The sequence below is a fragment of the Anser cygnoides genome, chromosome 2 (assembly GCF_040182565.1).
Source record: "Anser cygnoides isolate HZ-2024a breed goose chromosome 2, Taihu_goose_T2T_genome, whole genome shotgun sequence".
NCBI lineage: Eukaryota > Metazoa > Chordata > Aves > Anseriformes > Anatidae > Anser > Anser cygnoides.
This window is the reverse complement of record NC_089874.1, coordinates 112090794-112116872: the sequence shown is the minus strand read 5'-3', so window position 1 is coordinate 112116872 and position 26079 is coordinate 112090794. Positions and strand designations below refer to the sequence as shown.

Sequence of the window (26079 nt, the reverse complement as noted above, 5' to 3'; positions counted from 1 at the left end):
AATCCTTTACTGCAGAGCTACTTTCCATTTAAAAAAAAAAAAAAGCATAAATACTTTTGACAACAAGCTAGATAATGATTGTGCGTATGGAAAATTTGTAGAAGAATAACCAAATTTATAATCTGAGTGTGTGTTAGGTTGTCATATTATGAATCTTCTGAAGTCAAGAATTAGGTGCATCCTTTGTGCTTATTTGAAAAAAGACATAATGCCAGGCTGAAAAGGGCTTAGCAGTGAAATCTGAACTTGATAGTGAGTCGTCAAAAGATATAATCTCTCTTACATGCTGGAGTCTTACTGAAAGACAAAACATTTGACAGAGCACCATTTGACAGAATCAGCTGTTGAAGTAAATTACCCAGAAGGTCAATCTTTTTTCCAGGGATGACCAGCTCGTCCTCCTGGAGGCTGCATCCACATAATGGGACACCCAAAGAGCTCCCTCACCACTACCAGCACCCTGGGCAGAGATAGGGATAACTGAGATTATCACGTGGAGGGAAGGAGAAAGCAAGTGAAGCTTTCAAACAGAACTTCGATAAGTTGGCCATAGCTTACAAAGCTTCTTAAATTGCTACGTGAGTCAAAACAACAGGTTATCTGCAGTTAAGACCACTGAACTTGGTCTGTGAACCTGCATAGTAACTTACCTCCAAATGACAACCAGAGTTACACAGAAAGGAGCTGCTGCCAGTACATGGAGTAACGCCGGGCACACCCAGGAAATGCAGGTGTAGAGCTGCCTACGAGCCTGTGGTTACATCAGCTTCACTGAGATCCGCTCATGCAGTGAGTGAGAGCACAGAAAGGAGAGAGCTGCCCCTACTCAGACAGCAGGCTCGTGTCTGGTGCACGGACTACCTCATCCTGCTTTCTTATGCTTCAAATAAATATTGGGCTCTTCACAACGTTTTGAAAGCAGAAGTTTTGGGGCGGTAGAGAAAACAGGGAAGCTGTTGTTATACCTGAAAGGAAAATATGCTTGTCTGTGCTCTCAGATTCAAAACTCTCCAGTTATTCACTGTTAACCTCCAAGAGCACGGTAGGATGTTAATTTTATAGTATCCGTATTTTTAATTACTTGTTTCATAGAATCTTAGAATCGTTAATGTTGGAAAAGAATTCCAAGATCATCTGGTCCAACCATCCCCCTACCACCAATGTCACCCACTAGACCACGTCCCTACGCACCAGGTCCAACCTTTCCTTGAACACCCCCAGGGACGGTGACCCCACCACCTCCCTGAGCAACCCATTCCAATGCCTGACTGCTCTTTCTGAGGAGAAATTTTTCTTCATTTCCATCCTGAACCTCCCCTGGCACAACTTGAGGCCATTCCTTGTGGTCCTGTCACTAGTTATCTGTGTGAGGAGGCTGACCCCCAGCTCCCCACACCTTCCTTTCAGGTAGTGTAGAGAGCAATAAGGTCTGCCCTGAGCCTCCTCTTCTCCAGACTAACCAGCCCCAGTTCCCTCAGCCGCTCCTCACAGGACTTGTGTTCCAGGCCCTTCACCAGCTTTGTAGCCCTTCTCTGACACGTTCCAGGGCCTCGATGTCCTTCTTGTAGTGAGGGGCCCAAAGCTGAACACAGCACTCGAGGTGCGGCCTCACCAGAGCTGAGTACAGGGGGACGATCACCTCCCTGGTCCTGCTGGCTACACTATTCCTGATGCTGTTGGCATGCTCAGGATGCCGTTGGCCTTCTTGTCCACCTGGGCACACTGCCAGCTCATGTTCAGGCGAGCATCAATCAGCACCCCCAGATCCTTTTCCTCTGCACAGCTTTGAGGCACTCTGCCCCAAGCTTGTAGTGCTGCATGGAGTGGTTGTGGCCAAAGTGCAGGACCCAGCACTGAGCCATGTTGAACATCACCCGTTGGGCTCTGCCCATCTTTTCCTTGTTCTGAGCATTATTTTCCTGCATGGCTTTGCTATATGGAAATCTGTGCGCTGTGAGAGGTTAAGTGGAAGTGACTTTTACATAACAGTTAAGAGTCTAGAGTAATTATTGCATTTTTGAGTCTGAACATCAATCACTTCATGTCATGTCCATTTGTTTCATTTGTACCAAGTGCAGTGAGAAATGTGGTAATTTGTTGTTAAGGTATTTTGCTAATGGATTCTAACTGTATCTTTAACATGGTAGCAACCAGGGTGAAGGTAATTGGAAGATAGGAAGCAGACTTCTCTGATGAAACCTTAAACAGTGGTTTAAAAATATTTTTGAGAGTTTTAGCACTAGGGATAGAAAGAAATAGATATGGGAAATGATCAGAGCAGGTAGTTACATGTAATGCAAGAGCTTCAGGGAGAGATCTGGCTAAAAGAGGACCTGTTGGAATCATGACCAGGTTTAAAAAGGTTGATGGAATTAAACATGACCAGAGTTGGCTTTCACCAGAATTGGAGTCTCAAAGATTTGGAAAGGCAGTAAAAAAATATGGATACCTGATATGTTATTTTCAGAAAGAGATATTAATGTTGGATGCCAGGGTGCAGAGATCAGGGCGTGTAGAGGCATGTAGAAAAGCAGGATAAAAAGTCCAAAGCTACAGAAGCATTCAAAAGTTGGAAAGAGCAGGGGGGCAAATTATTTAGGTTTCAAAGAATATACCTGAGTGTTTTAATGATAAAGATTTTCTAAAAGCAGTCTTAATTTTTCATGCATGATATAATTGGAAAACAAGTATTTCAGCATGTTTGGTTTAATGCCTTAAAGCATAATTAAATATGGGTCATGTAGATCATTACTGTTCAAGTTGTGCAGTCTGTGGTAGAACTGTTAGTCTCGTTATTCAGCTTCCGAGGTGATTACCTGTAAGATGGTTCCTCCTCCTTAAAACTCCTGTTGTTCCCTAGAACATTATTTTAAGTAAGAAGGCAAACCACTTCAGCTAAGTTGAGAAAGCAAACGAAATTAAGTCCTGGACTTATTTTTTTCTACTTCTGGGAAAAATATCTGGTCGCTTTTTAGTAATTTGTGGCAAAGTGAATAGAAAGAGCACTGTTCTTTTTCATTTATCAGAACACTTCATGGAGTAGTTTCTTATCGTAACTAAATGACCTCCACTTTTGTAGGCGTTTGGCATACCTTCTGATGAAAACTTTGTTATCACCACAACAAACAGGAAAGAAATTACAGAAGACAACTTCGGTAAGTATCTTAGATGGCAAAATAAATACAGCTGTCTCTTATATAGATTCTAAAGATCATATGATGCTTTTTTTTTTTTTTTTTACTCTATTACATGCAGCAATTAACTGGAAATAAAAATTCTGTAATAGTTTGCCAAGATTTGTTACAAAACTGAAATGTTTTTAACAACTGATAGTACGTTTACAACTATTAAAGATATTTTTTTTGTAGTTCCATCACAAAATCTGTAAATAATAGGAAAAATTGCTCATTAATAGCTCTTACCAGAGAATTATTATTATTGCATTATTAGGCTTGGAAATGTGGAAAGATTTTAAATTAGGTGTTGTGCCAGGAGGCTGAGTAGTCAGAGCCTAAGCAAATACGGAGGCTAAACATGTACTGTTTTTGAGAAGTTGATGAGTGCAGTGAATGCTCTTCGGTATACTTTGTATTTCTTCTTTATTGCAGGTGATCTTGTTCAGGATGGAGTTACTTTATATCTACTACAGTCAGTTGATCAAGTGCTAATTACAGCAACAAAGGAGCGAATTGACTTCCTGCCCCACTATGATACGCTTGTCAAAAGTGGAATGTATGAATATTATGCCAGTGAAGGGCAAAATCCTTTGCGTAAGTATTTGCCAAAATAATCTTACATAAATGATGTTTATATGAATGTAATGGTTATAAACAATGTAACTTGTAGTTGCAGCTGGTGGAAAATAGTTTCCTTAGCTGTAAAAGGAAACTTAATTATGGTGTTTAAACAAATTGTTCTTTTAAACGTGACTCTGTCTGGATTCTTTCATGGCCATTTTTACAGAAGTACCTTCCCAAATACACCTGTAAGAAGTTTGAGTATTTTAGACATAAAATGACTTGAGTCTTGATGATGATCTTGCAGATGTCATTAGGACAGATCATCATTTTTATTATCAGTGTTTTGTCTGTTGTACTTAAAATAGATTTTGTGTTTGAATCCGATGACCACTTTTTCTATGAGCTACCATGGTCTTTTGCCTGCTGTTCTGTGTGTTGTTCTACAGAACTTAATGCTTGTTCTCACTGGTAAAATTTACTTGAAATATGGGGGGAGGAGGGGGAGAGAGAGATATGTTTTAATTTTTATCTAGCTCATATTTTAAATGCGTAACTAGTATTTTGTATTATTTTATTGCAAAAAAGTACTTTCATGATTTCCCTGAAAAAAATATCTGGAGTTATGATTGCTTTTTAAGTATGTACATCTTAGGTACAGCAGGCTCAAAATTGCCTGGAAAAATGCAAACATCAAGACTCAAACACTAAACCATTCCCACAGCTATTTGTTTCAAAAGAAAAAAAAAAAAAAACAACATCTCATCAGTGTCTATAAATAGCAATTGCATTTTTAAAGTAACATTCTATTTTTGCCCCCTCACTCTCTTTCTGCTATTCATTCGCTGGTCCCCCTCCCAGCTCCCCCAAAGACACTGTTTTGGTTCAGTGCCTGCCTAGTTCTTTTTAGTTCCCACCAGCAACCAATATCAGAGACCTGAGAAAGTAATATGAGAACAGAAAGGCAGAGGTGCAAAAAAAGTAATTTAGGGACTTTTGAGTTCATGCCTGTAAATTTTTCTTTTCCATAAGCATGTCCAGTTACCTTCTGAACTATGTAAATTTTTAGAATTCATAATAATTTGTAGTTTTGTGCCCCCAGCTTAATTGCATGTGATGTGAAATGTCATGTACTTTTGTATAGATTGAACTATTTAGCATTTTTTTCATTGGTAGACTCTACTTCGTATGCCAGGGGAGAGATCTTAAAGCATTGTTTGTTGTTCACATTTTCTGTGCCATTTATGGATCACAGAAGTTCTTTTTTCTAGGCATGTACATTCTGCTCTACTTAATTAAGGCTCTTGTTTATACTTTTTTTAAACAAAATAAAACCCAGGTACAGCAGTACAAACTGGCCTGAGCATTTCTTGTCTATGTATAACTTCTTAAACTGAACTTGATGCTTCTGCCCTTGAGGTTAAGCTCAAGGCTTTTGTAAAAGTAGACTACTACTTCATTTCCTCATGACACCGAATTGATGGTTGAAACTGATGATGTTGAAAATTACAATCTATGTATGGTAATCATTACCTGCAGTAGCCATCCAGGGGTTTTTCAAGGAAAGGTTGGGAAGTCTTGGAGATGTGAAACTGTTTTGTCGTATCCTAGAATAACTTAAGTCAGAAAGGTTCTCTAGAGGTCGTATCATCACCCCTGCGCAAAGCAGAGTTAATTAGATGAGGTGTCTGGACAAGCTCACTGGAGATTTGACTGTTTCCATGAGAGACATTCATAACCTTTTTGGGCAGCATGTTCTAATAACTTGCCCATTGCTATGATTATAAAATATATATATATATACGTCTTTGTCTAATGAATTTTCCATGTTCCAGCTTTTGTCTGTTGCTTCCTGTTCTGTCACTGTACACCTTTGAGAAGAGTTTGGCTTCATCTTTGTACCCTCCTAACACAAAGACAGCAATAAGGTCTCCCTTAGCCTTCTTTTAAGTCTGAATGATCTCAGTTCGCACAGCCTCTATTTGTACGTCCTGTGCTCAAGTTCTCTGATTATTTGGAGGCCTCTTCTGGACTCAGTTCAGTATTTTAGTGTCTTTCAGAGAAGACCTGAAATTCAGTCTGACAAGTACTGAATAGAGAGGAAGAATCACTTCCCTTAATGGGCTGGCCTACACTGTTTAATACAACTCTGCATGCTGTTGGCATTCTTAGTCACAGGAGTGCACCGTTGACTGATATTCAAGGTGATGCCCACCAGCATCCTGAGATTTTCCTGTAAAGCTGCTTTAGAGCAAGTGTGCTTCCCAGTGTGTACTGCTGCATGGGCTTAATGTATCCCTAGCGCAGGACTTTGGATTTGCCTTTGTTGAACTTCTTGAGATTCCTGTCAAAGTCCTTCTGCATTGTAGCCCTGCCTTCCATTACATTCACCACTTTCCCAAATTTGGTTTTGGCCGTGAACTAACTTACTGAGAGCACAGAGACATTAAGTGTTGCTGACCCTATTTTTGTTTCCTGTGGGACAGCGCTAGTAACTGGCTGTCAGTTGGAACTTCATGCTGCTGATTGCAACATTTTGAGTTTGTTGGCCTGGCCAATTTTTAACCCACCTTATTATGTTCATCTGTCTAGCAATTTGTCTATAAGATTACTGTGAGACACCACATCAGAGACCGTGCTAAAGTCAAGCTATATAACATCCACTGCTTTTCCGTTGTCCACGCACACAGTCGTCTCATTATAGCAGACAATCAGATTGGTTGGGCATGATTTGTCTTTGGTAAAACCACTCTGGCTATTTCCATGTCACTTTTCACATGCCTGGAAATGTCTTCTGCAAGGACCTGTTCCTTTTGTGGAGACTGAGGTCAGGGATACCGACCTGTAGCTCTCTACATCCTCCTTGCCCTTCATGAAGAAGATACTTGCTTTTCTGCTGTCACCACTGAACTGCCCCAGTCACCAAAGACAGTACAGAGTGGCCTTGCAATGGAATCAGACAGCTTCCTTAGTGTCCTTTGGATGCATGGGCTTATGTGAGCTCCCCATGTCTTCATGTATTGGAGGGGATGATTTTTTCCCCACACATTCTGCTAGTAGGTTTAGGGATCTGGTAGAACTCAGGGCAAACCTTGCAAGTGAAGATCAAAGGATGAGGGTGGGGTAGGACAGCATATTAAGTACCTCGGCCCTTTCAGTGTCTGTTGTCTTTGTGCCCCCTGCCATATAGATCAGCAGATCCATACTTACTGTAGCTTTCCTTTTGCTAGCAACATACCTGCAGAAGCCCTTCTCATTGCTTTTCATGTCCCTCACTAGTTCCAAGTCCATGTTTTGGGTTTCCAAACACTACCCCTTCCCACTCGATCAATGGCTCTGTATTCCTGCTGGGTAGCCCATCCTCTCTTCAGCCTCTTGTGTACTTCCTGTCAGCAGTTGATCTCAGGAGTCTCTTATTCATCTGTTTTGGGCTGTTGCTGTACTTAATTTTCTGCATGTTAGAATGAATTGTTCTTATGCTTTGAGGAGGTAATTCTTAGAAACCAATTAGCAGGTGTGAACCTTCCGGGGCAACTACTGAAAATGATTTCCAAAGGCAAGAACTTCTGAACAGTCCTGGGCAACCTGCCCTAGGCAGCCCTGCTGGACCAGATGACCTCCAGAGGTCCCTTCCCACCTCAGCCATTCTATCATTCTGTAAGGTACAGCAAAGTGTTGTCAGCAGTGGGACTGTTCCTTTGGAGAGTATGAAGAAGCAGATACAAGCTAGCAGATGATGCTAGCTTATATGAAGCTAGCAGATACCATATATTTGTGTCAGGGTGATAGATCTTAGTGCTGAACAGGACTTGTTTGTTCTTCAGAAATGAAACATTACAAAATCATACTGCTACCTCGTGTCACATTTCAGTGACATGCACTGTGGCGTATTGGGAGGTTCGTGTTATGGATACTGAAGCCGCCCAGAGGTAGATGGTTAGCATCTTATCTTAGATTATCTGACTTTTCTGCTAATTTCACTCATCAGATTTTTCTGTTATTGGCAAATGTTCTCTGTTTGTTTTTCCACTCTCATCTTTGGATTCTGAAGTTATTTGTTGTTTTAAGCTGTGTGTTTTGCCTGTGTGAATAGATTACAAGAGAAATAACAAGATCAGTAGAATGAGATTTCTTTGTCGTGATTTTTGTCAGTGTTGAATTATTGTTTGTTTACAGACATTAGTGCAGGCTAATAGAAAAAAATGTGACAAAAGTACTTTTAGATAAATGTGTACATTCCAAAAAACACAGAAGTATTGTCCTCACTGCTAGAGTTAGGTTAACTAGAAGCATTTCCATTCTCCGCAGTCACAGAGTTTGACAAGATTCAAATGAGCAAACAATCCAACTCTCATTCTATTTTCACTTTAACAACAGTGCAATCAAACAAACAGTTGGTTTGACAGAAGGAACTGTTAAATCTCATAAGTTCTTGGTGAATATGAAATCATTCAGTACTACACATCTGCTATAAGTGATCATGTATTTTGCAGCTACTGCTCCTCTCCGGTGAAATACTGATCATTCCCTTGGTAGGAAAACCTCTCTTTCCTTCTCTCGGCAGGCCTCAATATGCTACTATGAAATGATAATACACATATATGTTCTATTTTCCGTTATTTACTGGCACAGTTGATTTCTTTGCTGTTTCTTTTCTGTTCTTGATAAGACTTCATCACTTCCATCACTTAAAATTGTGCTCACTTCCGTGCAGTACTGAATGCATCAGTGCCTGCATTATTTAGTACACCTTTTCATGAAAGTATATGAAGCACATGAAAAATCATGTCCACTGCCGTCTGCTTCAAAAGGACAGTATTGAAGTGCATTACCATATAGCTAACAAAGTACATAACTCCAGTGATGGAAAATCTCTGGGTAACAGAAGATGCGATCAATGTCAAATCTTCTGTTGACATATAAAAACATTACATTATGGTATGGTTTGAATGTAGAATATAGTAGCATCTTTGACAGATCTATTTGTTCCAGAAGCATTGAAGGAAGAAAATCCACAGGAGAGGAAAAATTTGATCAGGCCTGTCAATGTCTGTGGGCCTAGATGTCAAAGTTTCTTGACAACCTGCTGTGTTAGAAACATTTTGAGTTCTTGATTGGGTCCATCTGGCAGTATTACCAACATACATGTACTGTTTTCTCACTCTTCATGCTGTTGCCCAAATACCTGAAGCATATTAATTCATGAGTCAGAAATTATTTAAATATGGGATCTCAACATTGTCCTTTTGAAGTTTGTTGGTTTCTTTAGTAGTAAATCCAACTTTTAATAGCAGTAAACTTTACTACTATGTTTTTGTCTGTCATGTTATTGCTAAAGCAGCCTGCCTCTTGCTAGAAGAGGGAATGCAAGCTTCAAGCATTTGTGAGGAACTTTTCATATGTATTTAAGTGAGTTCTTTACCTGATCTGTACTCTGCAATAGGTGACCTGGAAAAGAGGAGAACTCATGCTGTGAATCATTCGTCTTGCTACTAAAAAAGCCTTTAAAAACGGTCCAAAAGTTCTGGTGCTGTGTGTCACAGCTCTCCAATCCTAAAGCTATGAAGACTACAAATTGTATAACTTTTGAACACATCAGTAACTAAGTCCGCTTTTGTTTATTACATACTAAAATTGACTTAGAGCAAAGAGCAGTTTTGAGTGTCTGTAAGGGTACTGCAGCTAACGCTGCTTATTTACAACCTCTCTTAAGGGTATCTCTGACCAGTTCATTATGTTGATGTTCATACTCGATAAAGGGCCGCTGTTCTTTGGTTGTGGAATCATAGAATGGCTTGAATTGGAAGGGACCTTTAAATATCATGTAGTTCCAACCCCCCCCCCCCCCCCCCCCCCCCCCCCGCCATGGATAGGGACATTTTCCACAAGGTCAGGTTTGTCAAGGTCCCATCCAACCTGGCCTTGAACTTGTCCAAGGAGTGGATATCCACAGCTTCTCTGGGCAACCTGTTCCAGTATCTAACTACTCATAGTAAATAATTTCTTCCTTACGCCTGTTCTAAATCTGCCCTCTTGTAATTTAGAACCATTACTCCTTGTCCTATCACAACACACCCTGGTAAAGAGGCTCTCCCCATCTTTGTTTTATGGCCCCCTTTATGTATTGAGTGACCACTCTCAATCCATTTACCCCCGAGCCTGTACTGATGTTTGGGATTACCCCTACACAGGTACAGCATCTTGCACTCGTTGAAATTCATGAGGTTCACGTGGGCTCACCTCTCAAGCCTGTCCCTCTGGATGTCATCCCTTCCCTCCAGCACACCAACCGCACCATGCAGCTTGTCAACAAACATGTTGAGGGTGCCTTCAGCCCCACTTTCTATGTCATTAATAAACAAGGTGTTAGGTAATTTTGGTAGTTCTGACAGTGTTTATTTCTGGTCCATTTGTGTTTATGGTGTTTACCTTAGCTGGTCACTGCTTGCCTGCCAAACCCCTCTCATTCTTCATCCCCAGCAGGATGGAGGGCGAATATAGGATGGAAAAACTTGTGGGTTGAGATGAGGACAGGGAGATTGATCACCAATTACAGTTAATGGCAAAACAGACTTTATTTCGGGAGGATTAACTTTATTGCCAGGATAGTGGCAGAGTAAGATAGTGAGTACTAAAAACACCTTCCCCCCTACGCTGCCTTCTTCACAGACTCAGCTTCCCTCCTGACTCTTCTACCATCTCCCTGCCCAAGCAGTGCAAGGGGGTGGGGAATTTGGTTTGTGGTCATTTCATAGCACTTTCTTTTCCACTTCTGCCCCTCCTCCATTGTGGGGTCCCTCCCATGGGCTACAGTCCTTCAGGAACTGCTCCAACATGGGGTCCTGCCCACAGGCTTCAAGAACACTTCCAGCATGGGTCCATACCACAGGATGAAGTCTTCCAGGAGCAGCCTGCTCCAGCATGGGCTGTAATTCCAGCCAGGAGCTTGTTTCCTGCATGGACTCCCCTGAAAGAAGCTGCAGCTCGTGGACACTTCCACCTTCTGCAGAGTGGGGTCCTCCATGGGCTGCAGTGTAGAGATGACTGTTCCAGTGCGGCCCTCTGCATTGGCTTAAGGGGGACAACCTGTTTCACAAGGGTCCTCTTCACAGGCCGTAGAGAAATCTGCTCCAGCACCTGGAACACCTCCTCCCCTCCTTCTTCAGTGACCTTGGTGGCTGCAGGGGTGCTTCTCTCATGTTTTTTCTCACTCCTCTCTTTCACACCTGCTACACAGCAATTTTGATTTTATTTTTTTTTAAAGTATGTTATTGCAGAGGCGCAACCAGTGTCAGTCACTGTCTCAGCTTTGGCCAGCAGTGGGTCCAGCAGTGGGTCCCTTTGGAGCCAGCTGGAGCTGGCTCTGATCTGACATGGGGCAGTGCTGGGCTCTGCTCACAGAGGCCACCCCTGCAGCCCTCCCCCCACTACCAACACCTTGCCACATAAACCCAGGACAGGAATGTATTATCCTGATGGCTCAGAAGAAACTACTGCAAGTGTGCGTCTGTTTTCTAAATGCTGTCTTTTAAGAACAGGATTTTAATAGGGTGATTTTTCTTTAATTTCTTTAGCATTTGCCCTTGCCGAGTTGATTGACAATTCTCTATCAGCCACATCCCGAAATGTTGGTATTCGAAGCATACAGATCAAATTGGTAAGATAGAAGCATTCTGCTTTTCTCAGGTGTGGTTTTCCTTTTTTAATATATTTTTTATCTTATGGTGCTCCTTGTTTGTTGTTGTTGTTGTTTTTTTTTTCCCCAAACAGTTATTTGATGACTCCAATGGAAAACCAGCTGTTGCTGTGATCGATAATGGAAGAGGAATGACTTCTAAAGAGCTTAACAACTGGGCGGTGTACAGATTGTCAAAGTTTACAAGGCAAGGTGACTTTGAGAGGTTAGAAAGTTTTAATCGTTTTTGCAATAGGCAAGTTGTACAAATGTTTGTACAATGTCATTCTAAGGCACAGCTCTTCAGCAGTGCTTACCTGAAGCCTGTCGTTCTATGATTGCACATCAGTAGGTACGTATTTTCTGTAAGGAGAAAAGAGAAAAGTTTCATAACACAGAAATATTCTTCTAATGCTATGGTACTGCAAGAACATTTTTTTTATTCTCATGGCCTTTTCCAAGCTGTCTTCAGCTCGTCTGCATGCAGTTAAGAGCATTCTGCGTTCTGCAGAGCTCTTAAGCCATGTTCATCTGTTACCTGAAAGCCTTTCAATAGTGCAGTAAACAATGCATTCAGCGTCTGTAGTGTTACTGGTTCCCCAAGGGTATAATGAATACAGGGTTTTAGTTTAGGTTTCTGCTGGTTTTTCTTTTGACTTAATTGTGTACGATGTAATGCAAAATTATAACTGAAGATGTCTGTATCTGTTGAAGAAGGCTAGGCAAAATAAAAGTCTTTTGCCTTTAAAGAAGAAAGTAGAAGTTTATGGTGTTTCTTGGTGCTTGCAATGATACATTTTACGGTTTTCAGTCCATTCCCAAGTCCATTCCCTTCAACCTGTACAGTGACACTTAACCCTACTGTAGAAAAATTCCAGACAAGTAATTGCATACAATTCTTGAGCTTTAGTCATTTTTTATTTAAGAATACCTTAAAAATACCCTAGGACAGGATTCTTTGAAGATCGTGATCATAGCCTTAATCATAAATAACTTCTCTTATGAGAAAAGTTAGATGTGTTTCACTGAATGAAGTTTGGTTTGCTAGAAGGGACAGAAGACATAAGATAACTTAAAGAGAAAGAAGTTACTCTATCATCATACTTTTAAAATAAAAAAAGTACATCAGGAATTTTAGGCACGTTACTTTTAATTGAAATTATAATTATGAAATAAAGAACATTTGAAGAGAGGGACTGCAGGGAAGAGTTTAATACAGGCTGGTTAGATCAGAAGATTCTTTTTTCTTTCCTTTTTTTTTTTTCCTTTAAATGATAATTGGCTTGAGAAAACTTATTAAAGCCATTTTTACTCTCAGTGATCATTCAGGATATGTTCGCCCTTTGCCAGTACCTCGTAGCTTAAATAGTGATATCTCATATTTTGGAGTTGGAGGCAAACAAGCAGTATTCTTCGTTGGACAATCTGCCAGAGTAAGTAGATATCGATCCTTGGGTTCATTTTAAAACATTTTAGATGTCACATCATGTCACTAAATTATTTTATTGTGTTCATTTTAACTCTCATTTTGATTTTAAATACTAACACATAAACAGATGATAAGCAAACCTGCGGATTCTCAGGATGTTCATGAACTTGTCCTTTCCAAAGAGGATTTTGAAAAGAAGGAGAAAAACAAAGAAGCAATATATAGTGGATATATTCGAAACAGAAAGGTAAGGAGCCTTAATGCTTTCTCATTTTTAATTGAAAGCCGTTCCCAAGCTAACATGAATTCCTGTAGTATTTCTTGTAACATAATTCCTGTGTAATGTTTTTGTATTTATCTGGGGATGTCTTCACTTCTGCATCACTTGCAATGTGTAGTGTTAAAAGAAGTAATGGGAAACTTGTAGACACTGAAGCACGTAGTTATAGAAGAGCAACTCAACAGTGTGGAGTTGATGGATAGACAACTTGAGACTGAGAAGTTGGTATAAATGATTGAAGTAGCCAGGCAAGTTTGGAATACTGACGTGAAATTAAACGTCAGAATTTTTCCCTTGCATGTCCTGAAAAAGGATCTGCAGTACATGTAGTTGACCAAGTGAATGTTAGGTCAGAAATAGAAATTGTAATGGATTACTGCAATCTGAGTTTGATGGAAGGCACCAAAACTGGTTTAATCATCTTTTTGGTTAAGGAGAGCTCTTTGGTTCCCTGGGGAAAGTAAGCCTTAATAGGACACTGTTGACTAACATATTTCACTACCTACAGTTAGCTCAGAGGTGCATCCTTTAATCAATTTAGTGATGTTTCCTTTTTGCCTGCTTTCTTGCAAAACAAGGCATGAAGCTGTATCAGTCATTTGTGATTTCTAGAAAGATCTCGATCTTTGTGTTCAAAATACCTTCTTTTCTGGATGAAGCATATGCAAAAATTACCCACTGGTCCAGCATAAAGCATTACAATAACCACTGTGTTTTTATGCAGCTTAGGAACCTGTCATATAAAAGTGAGGTGCATTCATCCAGGAAAAGACAATCACAACTTCATTTTTTCTGTGAGACTGCTAGATATTTCAGCTGGAACTGAGGATTCACATTTTCTGTTTCACAGTCAAAGCATGTTTCTTCCTCTATGAGTTCTGTTCTAGAAAGCAGACTATGCATTCAAAAACAAAAAATGTTGGTTTTTTTTGTTTTGTTTTTGTTTTTGTGGCGTGATTTACTTTATAAATTCTTATGTCTTGGACACATGATTGTTCCATTTGATAGATGAGGACATAGGTACTATACACAGTGCTACGTTAAGCATGATTAAATGAATTTCTAAACATTTAAAATGCAGTGATGAGTGCATTGAAAATGAACTGGATCATGGATTCTCAGTTCATTTATTTTGAATATGGAAGCTTTCATTTTGAGCATTAGTCCTTTGTGATACATAGTGTTGTGTGTTTGCGTTCCTGTTCTGATTTTTAGTCCTTTCAAAGCTGATGGGAGTTCAGTAATTCAGTTTACATTCCTGCTCTTATTATTTTACTCTTTTTGTAGCCAACTGACTCTACACATATCACAAGTGATGATGAAAGATTTCTTCATAATCTAATATTAGAAGAAAGGGATAAAGAGAGTTTCACGGCAGTTGTCATTACAGGTGTTCAACTAGATCATATGCAGTACTTGAAAAACTACTTTCACCTTTGGACAAGGCAGCTGGCGTAAGTTGGTGCTTTATAGTTGATTTAAAACTAGGCTACTAACAAAGTCAGAGAATTACGAGTTGCTTCCTATTAGTACATCATCAATGGCTTTATTCCTGTTAATATTCTTGTTAAGACTGTTGATAATATATATTTTGTTGATGTAGTCTTAGCTGTTTTTCCTAAAATCAGCACAACTGAAAAAGTCCCCAATCCAAAGAAAGATACTTACAAACATCAACATCAGTGTGACTTGATAATTATTATATAATTATCCATTCTAACTATTAACCTATTGAGGTGTTACGTTATTAATTACTAGTCTAATTATGAGTAACTTAATACGTTGTTACTTTGACAGCTGTACTCCTAACCTTAGTACCTAACTTTGTGTTCATAGTGTTTTTAAATATATATATGGAAAAATACTGCTTCATCCCAGCCTTAGAGGGAGAACTCTGTATGATATTGACTACTCACTACTAGCGTTGTGTAGTCCAATTTTGAATAACTGGCAAGCTAGAATTTGGTTTCTAATCTATATATTATTATTTTTTTTGTTACCTGTACTGTAATAGTAATGGGTCATACATAATATGATGATTAGATAATATTATATTAAATGCTGTTCACATAACCTGTGACTGAAACCCTTTATAACCATATGAAAATTTCAGGGTACATCTACGTTGACAAATAACTTAGGTACCCCATTACCCAATTAGGGACTGTTCTGATGATTAGCTGCATTTACATGTGTATCTTCATTCTAGAGATCTCCCAAAGTGAAAAAACTGCTCCCACTTGAGAGGAAAGACAGGCACCATTTACTCAATTATGCCCTTGCAGCTGTTACGGCAAATCTAATCAGATTTTGCTTCACAGTGTTATACAATTCATTACCAGTATTTCAGCTGGCCTTATTCCCTCAAACATCTCTGCATATCCTCCTGCTGTGCCTTTTGCTACACAGGATGATACCAGTTTCATTCTGCTCTATTGGACTACAGAACAGCCCTCATTATTTCAGATGCTTTGAAATGGAGGGAGGGAAGATGAATCCCCAAAACAATTCCGCTTTAAGACCACAAGGGCACTTTTTGAGGTCTGGAGGAGGTGCAAGCAAAATGCTCTGCAATGAGGACATACCAGTCTGCTCTAAAGTCATGAGCAATGAGAGCATGAGGAATTTTGACCTGGGATCTCTCCTTGGGGTGCATTTAGTGTGGTAGATGTCAGAAGCAAAGAGGTTATAAACACTTGCAGGTTGATTTAGGTTCTTTTATACGTTCAGTCTCATTGGCTTGTATAAACTCATTTTTCTGCAAACCACTACTATGAGGTTTAAGGACTCAAACTTTGGAAGCTGGAAGAACTAGCTAGCTTGCTGAAAAGTTGAATTAAATAGAATTTAAGCTCCTAAATTTTCTCGAACTTCATATCTCAACGTAAAGAATTAACCTATCTGACAGTATAGATCTTCGTGGCTTCTGAAATGGATGGAGGTACTATTAGTACATAACGTTTACAAATTTTAAAACATGTATTTCTAATATGCAGGTCATATCCATAACTTTGTCTATATTGAAATAGGGTAACATTTTTTTTTGAATAATGTAAGGCTGGTGATTGTTAAATACTTCTGTTACTATTCAAATGATCAATATAAAGAATTGGAAACAATGTGGGAGGTTTTTTTGGCTCTAGTTCATTTTAATCTCTAGAGTGCAAAACACCCTACAGTTTTACTAGCTTGTGCTTTGATGTAAAGGATCTGTAGCCATGTAACAATAATATTTTTTTTCACTTGTGTATTGTTTTCCAATTTGTAATGTTCTTGATTATTTTATCCAAAAGTTGATCCTATGAATGATTGTGTGTGAAGGAAATAAGTGTTGAAAGAAGTAAAAAAGAATAACTCGCTGTCTTTAGTAAATATTCTGTACCAGGTATACTTGTTGTTTGCAGAGTTTAACTGAAAATTATAATGTTCATTTTTTCTAATTTCAATTTTTGGAGATGTATTTTTCATTTAAAAAATATTACAGACATATCTATCACTATTATATCCATGGACCAAAAGGGAATGAAACTAATGCTGTAACAAAAGAGATAAGCCCTTTCAACAACATTGACATTGAGGTAAGAAATTTTATATCTATAGGTAAGAATTATGTATTTTGAACTACAGCAGCATTTTAAGATACATAAGTAATTTAGTTTTTGAGAAGTAACTTTATCATTGCAGCATAGAAGCTAATGCATTTTGCTAACTGTTAACACAAATGCCAGAAATGCTAATTACTCTAGTTTTTTTTGTCTAAGGAGGATCAACTTTTTTTGTTGTTTGTTTTTCAGATTTCAATGTTTGAAAAAGGAAAAGTACCAAAGATTGTCAATCTTAGAGAGATCAAAGATGACATGCAGACGTTGTATATAAATACTACAGCAGATAGTTTTGAGTTTAAGGCGCTTGTTGAAGGAGAAGGTATAGTGGAAGGCATCATCCGATACCATCCCTTCCTGTATGATAAAGAAACATACCCCGATGATCCATGTTATCCATCAAGTGAGTGAAATGTTATGCTGCTTATCAGTGGCAAAGTCATATTATAAACAATCCTACCACTACAAATCTTTTAATGAAATAGAAAAAAAACATGAAGTGTAAATAATCATCTAAATGGGATTGTGGCAGAACAGAGAACTTCACCTCCTGATATTGGTTATTTTGTAAACTTGTTCATGTAAACTTGTTCTTTGACATAACTCCCTCTGCTATCAGACTATAAACTCTTACAAAATGCAGTCTGATTGAAACATTTTCAGTTTCCTGATGTTAGATTTTTGAGAAAATAATGAGCAGCAGTTTGATTCAAGACATTATAACACCAGAATGCTGCAGAGGACAACATGTAGACTAAGCCCTAAATGTAAAACTTGCTTTATGCAGTCTTGATGGGTTTTCAGGTTTAAATGCTAGTGTTTTAAAAAAAAGGAAAACATCACCCCTTGAAATGCCGTTAACACAATAAATGAAGTTTAATAATGAGAAGATTTTATGATATTAGAAGAACGTCATATGGCATTAAGGTGGAGGGGACATAAGTATTATTTATTCAACTTAAAATTTGGAAATATTCAACCTCTGTTTAAAATTTTCCTTACACTTTGTTTGGTATTTCTTAAACAAAAAAATGCTAGTAAATACCCAACTTGATATCATGTGCGGTGCTACTGTGCGTAACCTATTATGCATAGATAATCATTAAATGCTATGTTGTGTGATATTACACTGGTTTCTAAGAATTTTATTCATAGAGAATGTCTTCTTTTTAATCCAGAGTTAAATGATGATGATGAGGATTACGACTGCTTTATAGTGGAAAAGGGTGCCAGAGGAAAAAGACCTATTTTTGAATGTTTTTGGAATGGAAGATTAATCCCATACACAACTGTGGAAGAGTAAGTAATAATCAGTTTCTACAATGTAGACCAATCTTCTTCTACGGCGTAAGCACCGTCCTTTGTATAGAAGATGATTTTAATGTCTGTCTTCTTTTGTTTAAGTTTTGACTGGTGTGCTCCTCCAAAGAAGAGAGGATTGGCACCAATTGAATGCTACAACAGAATTTCTGGTGCATTGTTTACCAATGATAAGTTTCAGGTCAGCACAAACAAACTTACTTTCATGGACCTAGAACTGAAGTTAAAAGACAAGAATACTCTGTTCACAAGAATCTTCAATGGACAGGTGAATATTTTAAATCTATTACGTATTGCTTTCTGGCATAAATGAAATGTGTACTTTTGGGTCATTTGTTCGTGTCACTGGTTATTTCTCTGCTTCTGAAGAACTTTGAGCTTGGACACTTTTGCAGGCTTTGTAGCAGACGCTTCTCTCAGTTTCAGTGAGTATTAAAGCCGACTCTTTAAATCCAAAAAAATAAGATTTTTTCCTTTTATTTTCTTTAACAATTTTTGTGGAAAGACTGTCCTCATAACAGAATATGAGTGCTGAGGGAAACACTTTCTCTAGCTGGAAGTGTAACTGTTGTGGAATATTGTACTGTTTCCAAGCTGAAGATTCCATTTTTTTGAGTACAATATCACTTTTCTCCTATAATTGTTCATACTTCACAAATTGTCAGGTTTGCATTCTGTAATACATTGATAATATGCATTTATTTTGTCATCTCGTTATAGGAGCAGCGAATGAAAATTGACAGAGAATTTGCTTTGTGGCTCAAAGACTGTCATGAGAAATATGACAAACAGATAAAATTCACGGTCTTTAAAGGAATAACGACACGTACTGATTTGCCATCCAAAAGAATGCAGAGCCCTTGGACAGTATATTCTGCAATAGAGTGGGATGGGAAAACGTACAAAACTGGGCAGCTGGTAAGTTAGGTCCTCACTGATGTTGAGAATTTTTTTGTTTATGTTATAACAGCATTCGAACTGTACAAAAGGCAAATACAATACACTTAATGCAGAACTAATGTATTGAAATTACCTGTTGTCTTCAACTAACAGGTGAAAACCATTAAGACTCTTCCAATATTCTATGGAAGCATTGAGAATTTTTTTTTGTATGGAGACCATGATGGAGATATATTTGCCACTGGAGGAGAGGTTCAAATTGCTTTGGTAAGACAAATATAAAAAGAGTTCTCATACCTAATATGCTTACGGAATCTGTAAACTTAATTCTAGATCAGACTTCTTTGAAAGTTGTTTTGTTTTTTTTTTTTCAACAACCGTTCAATTCTGGATTTAGCAAAGAAATCAAATTGCTTAGAAAGAATCAAATTGCTTATTTAAATCAGTTTTAATGTAAATCTCATATTAAACATAATTATTAATGATCAATGAATTTAAATTAATTCAATTTCCATACGATATATAGTATCACAGTTGGGCTCACTAGTATATTGCAAGCCCATTTTTAACCCTTGTGATTTCAGCAAATTCTACCACAGTGGTCAATGAGTCACCAGGTAGCATTTGTTAGCATATTGCATTATGTCTTTGTCTACCTGTCTGGTCCCTAGATAGAGAAGTTTTTCTCTCAGACGCATTATAATCTGGCTGTTTTTAACTTGACTTAACTTTTTTCCAGGAACCTAAGGCATTGTATGCTGAAACAAAAACTGTTCCAATCTCAAAACTTGACAGAACAGTGTCTGACAAAGCTGTTAAAAAATACATAGAGGATGAAATGGCAAGGTAAGCTCTGAATTGTGATGGTTTACTTGTGCAGTTCCTATTAAGAGTTTTAGTATTTTTTCAGGGAGCACAAAAATATGGTTAGTTTTATTCCCAGTGAAAGGGCAGTCAACTGTTTGAGCAGAAATGAAAAAAAATGGAACTCTTAAACAAGAACAAATGGTTTTGAACCTTTTCTTTTTTCAGAAAAAGAGCTTCATATATGTTCTACTGAAGATAAATTACTTTTTTCTTTTTTAACTCACAGAAAAACTGTTCTTTCTCTCATTTTCACTAGACTTCCTGACAAATTGTCTGTAACATGGCCTGAAGGAGATGAGCTATTACCAAATGAAACAAGATTTGCTGGTACACCAATAGGTATAGTTTCTTTTTCTGAATACTCAAAAGGAAAATGGTAGTTTAAAGTGATACTATTCACCTTTGTTTAAAACAACAAACAAACAAACAACAACAACAAAAAACAGAAATCTCCAATCACTTAAAAATGGCATACTTTAAAAGTCCTTCATTTTTCTGTTTAAATATAGGGGCATTAAGAATAGAAATTTTGAATAAAAAAGGAGAAGCAATGCAAAAACTCCCAGGTACCAGTCATGGAGGTTCAAAGAAACTTCTCGTTGAACTCAAGGTTATTTTACATTGTAAGTACTTTAGCGCCTTTATTTAAAAAATAGTCTTTAAAATTAGTCTTTTTTATTTAAAGATGCATGAAGTGTAAACTATTTGCTTGTGTATAATTGCTTGTGCATATATTAGAATTTGGTAGACTCATAAGGCTTTTAATTTCAAGGACAATTTCCAATCAGCGTTTCGAGTATGCATCCAAAGCCACGTTTCATGAAATGACAGTTGCCTAAAGGCCAAATATTTAATGTCTCAATGCTATATTATTATTAACTCTTCTGTCACATAAAAGGAGAGCATATGAATTTCAGATTCTCTGCATAGTACGCATAGTTTCTGGTTTAAAGGAATTTGCAATTAAAACAACAATTCACTCAAGTTACGTAAAACTAGAGACTGGGCTAGTTTGGTACCTAAAAATATTAACTTGAAAGTTGCTTGCAGATTTTAAACATAAACAACTTAGGGTTGTGTCCTCTCTGAGAACAGACCAGGAGAATGTAATAGCGCCCTTCCTTTAAAGCTCAGGTATTCCCACTGGTTCTGTTCCAAGAACCAATTAGTTTTATTGTCACTTTTGCATATCAGTATGCACAGAAGTGTTAGACTTCCGTCACTTCCCACAGAAGTGAAGAAATTTATCCTATAGATAAATTTGCCCCTTGTATGATCAATCTATAAAGGGGCAATACAAGAAATGTGAGCATCTTCAAGGTGTGCATCTTACATAATACAAAGTCTTTCAGTTTAGCTTGCTGGCAGTTGACAGTGCAATAGGAAAACTGCACTTACTTGAGAAGTTCTGTTTTCTCAGTGTTGATAACTACTAAAGGTGAAAATATGTAGTGTATGTATTAAACTATGTGCATATATTAAATCATGTTAGTAATTATTTCTCTAAATTATGTTACAGTAAAGAACATCAGAACTCACTGAATTAACCCAATATTTCCAAAATTAAATGTTCAAAGAAATATACCGAAAAAAAGTTGGCAAATGTTGCTTTATATATGTCATTTGGTGAAAAAGCAGGATGTGAAACAATTGTTTATATTCACCAATAGATCAAGTTGTATCATCTCATGCATTTCTTTCTATTCTATGTAGTCTTGTTGCAGTCACATTCTGTGTTTACTTATATTCAAAATAGATTTTAGTGTAATTTATTATTGCAAGAGTTTTTACCTGTATTGTTCCTGTACTATCTGAGGTTATAGCACCAGTCACTAAAAATTACCTCAGAGTTTCATTATACTTTCTTTCAGGCTGTGCCTTCATGCAGCAGAAGTGTTTATAAAGACAGACAAAACAATTTGAAGCAAAAAAAGAATGTTATTTTTTTCCTCAAATATACTTGCAGTCAACTTCACATTTTTACCATTGCTCCAATTTAAGCTAATTTGTTTTATCATTTGTCAAGTTGATCAGTTGACAGTATGGATTGCACAGCCTGCAAGTGCTCAGACTTAACAGGGAACATGTAATGAAAGAGCTGATAAAATAGAACTTTATAAACCTGCTGCTTTCATTTTAATGTGTCTGGGGCTAGCAATTTTTAATTAAAATGGGATTAAATGTGGAAATAAATATTTTATTAAGCTGTGATCAGTGTGATAAACTGCACCTGAATTTCTGTTTTTTACATTTTAAAGTGACATGTTTTTATATAATAGAGAATTATGTTGTAAATCCTAAATACGTGTAGATAATTGTTTATTTTTCAGCACCTACAGGAAATAAAGAGATAATTTCCCATATAAGTCAGCATGGAGGCAAATGGCCATACTGGTTTAAAAAAATGGGTGAGTTCCTAGGTGAAATATTTTCAGTTTATTTATAATTTTACTTTTTCTTTATAAATTTATTTGTATTTCTCTTTAGAAAATCTTCAGAAACTTGGGAACTACACCTTGAAGCTGCAAGTAGTATTAAATGAAAGTAGTGCAGACACATATGCAGGAAGGCCTCTGCCATCTAAAACATTTAAATTTACTATTATAGGTAAGAATTCCAGCCATGCCAGTTTTCTTTTACTTTTTGTGTTTAGTTTTGATTCATTTTGTATCAAAATTATTCATGTTTTAGTTGGGAGATGCAATTTTCAGCCCTGAAAAGTAACACTTGCATGTAAAATATGATATAGATCCAGGATACAACCTGTTGTTTTTTTTTTTTTTTGTCTAGTAGATGTAAAAAAAAATTAGTGATGATGGAATCAACAGCTTTTCCATGATGTGAAATTTCCTAACATACTTAACAAAAATAAATTTTTACTTAATTAGAATCATTCTTTTTCCTCTTGGCACTGTTATGAATAGGTGGGTCAGCTTCACTTTGATCCCCAGGAAAGTGATAGAGCCACTAATCCTGGAAACCATTTCCAGGCACATGAAGAGTAAGAAAGTCAGTAGCAGTAGTCAGCATGGATTCACCAAGTGGAAGTCATGCTTGACCAACTTGATAACCTTTCATGATGAATTGACTGGCTTGGTAGATGAGGTGAGAGCAGTGGACGTTGTCTGTCAAAACTTCAGTGAGGTTTTCAGCACGATCTCCCATAATATCCAAATAGACAAGCTGATGAAGCATGGACATGATAAGCAGACTGGTGGATTGACAACTTGCTGAACAACCGGGCCCAGAAGGTGGTGACCAGCACAGTAAAGTCTAATTGGAGCCAATTAATGGTGTATCACAGCCATTTATATTGGGTCTGATCCTATCTAACATACTCATTAATGATCTGGATTATAAGGCAGAGTGTCCCCTCAGCAAGTTGGTCAAAACTGGGAGAAGTGGCTGATAAGATAGAGTTGTGCTGCCCTTGAGAGGGATTTCAACAGGCTGGAGAAATGGGCTGACAGGAACCTCATACAGCTCAGTAAGAGGGAACTGCAGAGTCCTGCTCTTGGGTAGGAACAACCACATCCACCATTACATGCTGGGATACTCCTAGCTTGACAGCTTTATGCAAAGACATCAAGCAGCTTTGCAGAGAAGAAGCTGGGGTGTTGAATGTGAGTCAGCAATGTGCGTTTTCAGAAAGGAAGATTAATGGTATGCACTGGGGTGTTTTAGAAGAAATGTTGCCAGTCGCTCATGAGAGGTAATCTTTGTCCTCTGACAAGTGTTGTTGAGGTCCTGCAAGGAGTACTGTGTCTAGTTCTGCGCTCCCCAGTACAAGAGAGGCATGGAGCTACTGGAAAGAGTCCAACAAAGGGCCATAAAGATGATGAAGGGACTGGAGCACTTGTGCTATGAGGAGAGGCTGAGAGAGCTGGGACTCGTCAGCCTAGAAAAGAGAAGGCTCGGGGATCTTACCAATGTATATAAATACATATAAATACCTGAAGGGTATGGGGGGAAATGACAAAAATAGCAGAAGGGTTGAGGTTGGAAGTGCTTTGGTCATCCACATGGTGGGAAAAAAAAAAGTGTTTCTTGATGCTTGGAGGGAGCTTATTGCCCAGAGAGCTTGTGGAGTCTCCCTCCTTGGAGATATACTCAGAAGCCATCTGGACGTGGTCCTGGGCAACCTGCTCTAGGTGTCCCTGCTTGAGCAAGGGAGTTGGAAAAGATGGTGTCCAGAGATCTCTTCCACCCTCAACCCTTCTATGATTCTGTGAACTTTTTTTTTTTTTTTTTGGGGGGGGGGTGGGGGTGGGAGGGTGGACAAAAAACAGTACTTCCTTTCTATTTAATATTAAAATGGATATTTTCAGCACAAGTTCAGGAGGTAAAGCTATCATCTGTTTCTAGAAGATCAAGAAAGAGTAGATGCTTTCAGTACCCTCCTATTATTTCTATAAACTGGAGGCTTTGAATACAAACCCTTTAGGCAGAACAGAGTTCTTTGTAGGTGTATGCTTCTAAAAGCTTCTGGAGTACTTTTGGCAGAGTACATGAAGGTATTTTTTGTGTGATGATACAGAAGAAATGTTTGGCATCATTTCCAAAGAGCAATTATTTAAACATGTCTGAAAACCTGGCATTGAAATCTCAAGATATTTCTATGAAGTTCGAAGAGAAGAAAGGGGAAAAAAATCTTTAAATGAATACATAAAGGGTCAGACAAGGTTCGTTTATCTCCGTTTATCAAAGCAAAAAGAGAATCCTAAAATTTGTAAAACTTCATTCTGTGTTTTAAAAAATCTTTTTCAATAGTATTACAGCTTCACCCAGCATGGCAGCCTGCAATTAATGTTTCCTTTGAACATAAAAAAATTTTTTGAACAAATCTCATTGGAAACAAAATTATTAGTTATTGTTACCATTAGAGTAACTCTGGCCAATACAAGGTAACGTTTTCCCTTCCCCTGTGGTTTTCACATATCTTGTGAAAAGAAAATCCTTGGTAGTAACGCCCTGGAGGTACTCTGAACGTAGTTTTTAATTTCACAGGATATTTATCTAGCTCTGTGCTATATTGCTTCTTTTTTCAAAGGCCACTTAGCCAAGAAAGTTTGATTCCACAAAACTTTGATTCACAGGATTCTATTTGCACTGCTCTGTGCAAGTGATGCCAAAGACTTCAAAACACAACAATTAAATATGCATGTTTTGTCTTAATGTGGAGTACCAAATTGGAGGCTGTCTAACAGGGCAAGATTTCACAGGAGAGATGCACTCAGCTATCTTACTCAAATAATGTTTACTCATATTAATCTCCCAAATTTAGGATAATTGTAAAACAAAATCTTGCATGCATAATACAAACAGAATTAAAGGAATAAAATGTTTAGTTAAAAGCTGCCCAGAAGAAACTTGCCCATTTTCAGATGCTATGTTGATATCGGAAGTACTTTTGAACTTTTTGGCTGTTACGTTTTTTTATACCATAGAGTGTGGCAGTAGGTTTTAACTATTTTTTCTTATGTTAGTATAAGTTTGTTTGGATTTTTGTTTATGTTGTAGTTGTTTTTTAAATCAATAAATAAACTAATTTTTTTGTTTACAACAGCAATTTTTAGGAGCCTATTTTAAAGCTGAAAACCACCTCTTTTATCTGCAGCTTTCATTAAGAAAAAGCCAATGAACATACATAATTGCTTCTAAAAATGTATTGTTTTCTCTTAGAGGGCAAACCAGAGAAATTTTCAGTGGGTCTTTTGGAGCTTCCTTTTCAAGTTGGAGTGCCTTTTAATATTCCCTTGGAATTGCAAGATGAATTTGGTCACACAACACAGTTGACAAGTGACATTAAACCAATTCTTGAAGCTAGGTAATTCAGCCATCCGATCATATTTTTTTGTTGTTGTTGTTGTCGGGTTGGGGTGTTGTGGAGGTGATTTTTGTTAGTTTTTGTTGTTGTTCTTGTAGCAATATAGTAATTGTCTGCAGGATTTTGTTTGAGTGGTGTAATGGATACTTTTAACATGAGGTAACTTACACTTCTGCTGTTATTTCCATAGAAACATCTGAATATGTGTGTGTGTGTATATATATATATATATGTCTTAATGGAGAATTAAAATGATCTGTTGTATTGTTTTTTTAATCTATTCTGTTTTTTTTGTTGTTTGTTTGTTTTTTAGTGGATTGACATTGCAGTATGAAGGATTGAGTGCAGGAACAAATTGCATCATAAAGGGTGTCACTGCTAGAGGCTCTGTAAATAGTTACCAGGGCAAGGTACGCTAATGAATTTAAACTTGAAGTAATAG

General features: G+C 37.6%; 1 protein-coding gene across 2 annotated transcripts in view; it reads left to right on the top strand.

The window, feature by feature from the left end:
• Positions 1–26079, top strand: part of SMCHD1 (structural maintenance of chromosomes flexible hinge domain containing 1) — an 83523-nt gene that overhangs the window by 10557 nt on the left and 46887 nt on the right. The window contains exons 2-21 of one of the 2 annotated variants that reach the window (XM_066992828.1): positions 3080–3155; positions 3609–3770; positions 11312–11394; positions 11508–11638; positions 12731–12845; positions 12969–13088; positions 14409–14575; positions 16606–16699; positions 16916–17126; positions 17902–18022; positions 18128–18311; positions 18764–18961; positions 19097–19210; positions 19683–19789; positions 20067–20149; positions 20320–20433; positions 22141–22218; positions 22298–22417; positions 25493–25637; positions 25951–26047. In XM_066992828.1, coding sequence (XP_066848929.1) covers positions 3080–3155; positions 3609–3770; positions 11312–11394; positions 11508–11638; positions 12731–12845; positions 12969–13088; positions 14409–14575; positions 16606–16699; positions 16916–17126; positions 17902–18022; positions 18128–18311; positions 18764–18961; positions 19097–19210; positions 19683–19789; positions 20067–20149; positions 20320–20433; positions 22141–22218; positions 22298–22417; positions 25493–25637; positions 25951–26047 — 2520 coding nt within the window. The remainder of the gene's footprint in view (positions 1–3079; positions 3156–3608; positions 3771–11311; positions 11395–11507; positions 11639–12730; positions 12846–12968; positions 13089–14408; positions 14576–16605; positions 16700–16915; positions 17127–17901; positions 18023–18127; positions 18312–18763; positions 18962–19096; positions 19211–19682; positions 19790–20066; positions 20150–20319; positions 20434–22140; positions 22219–22297; positions 22418–25492; positions 25638–25950; positions 26048–26079) is intronic. The other variant, XM_066992826.1, reaches the window with a different exon arrangement.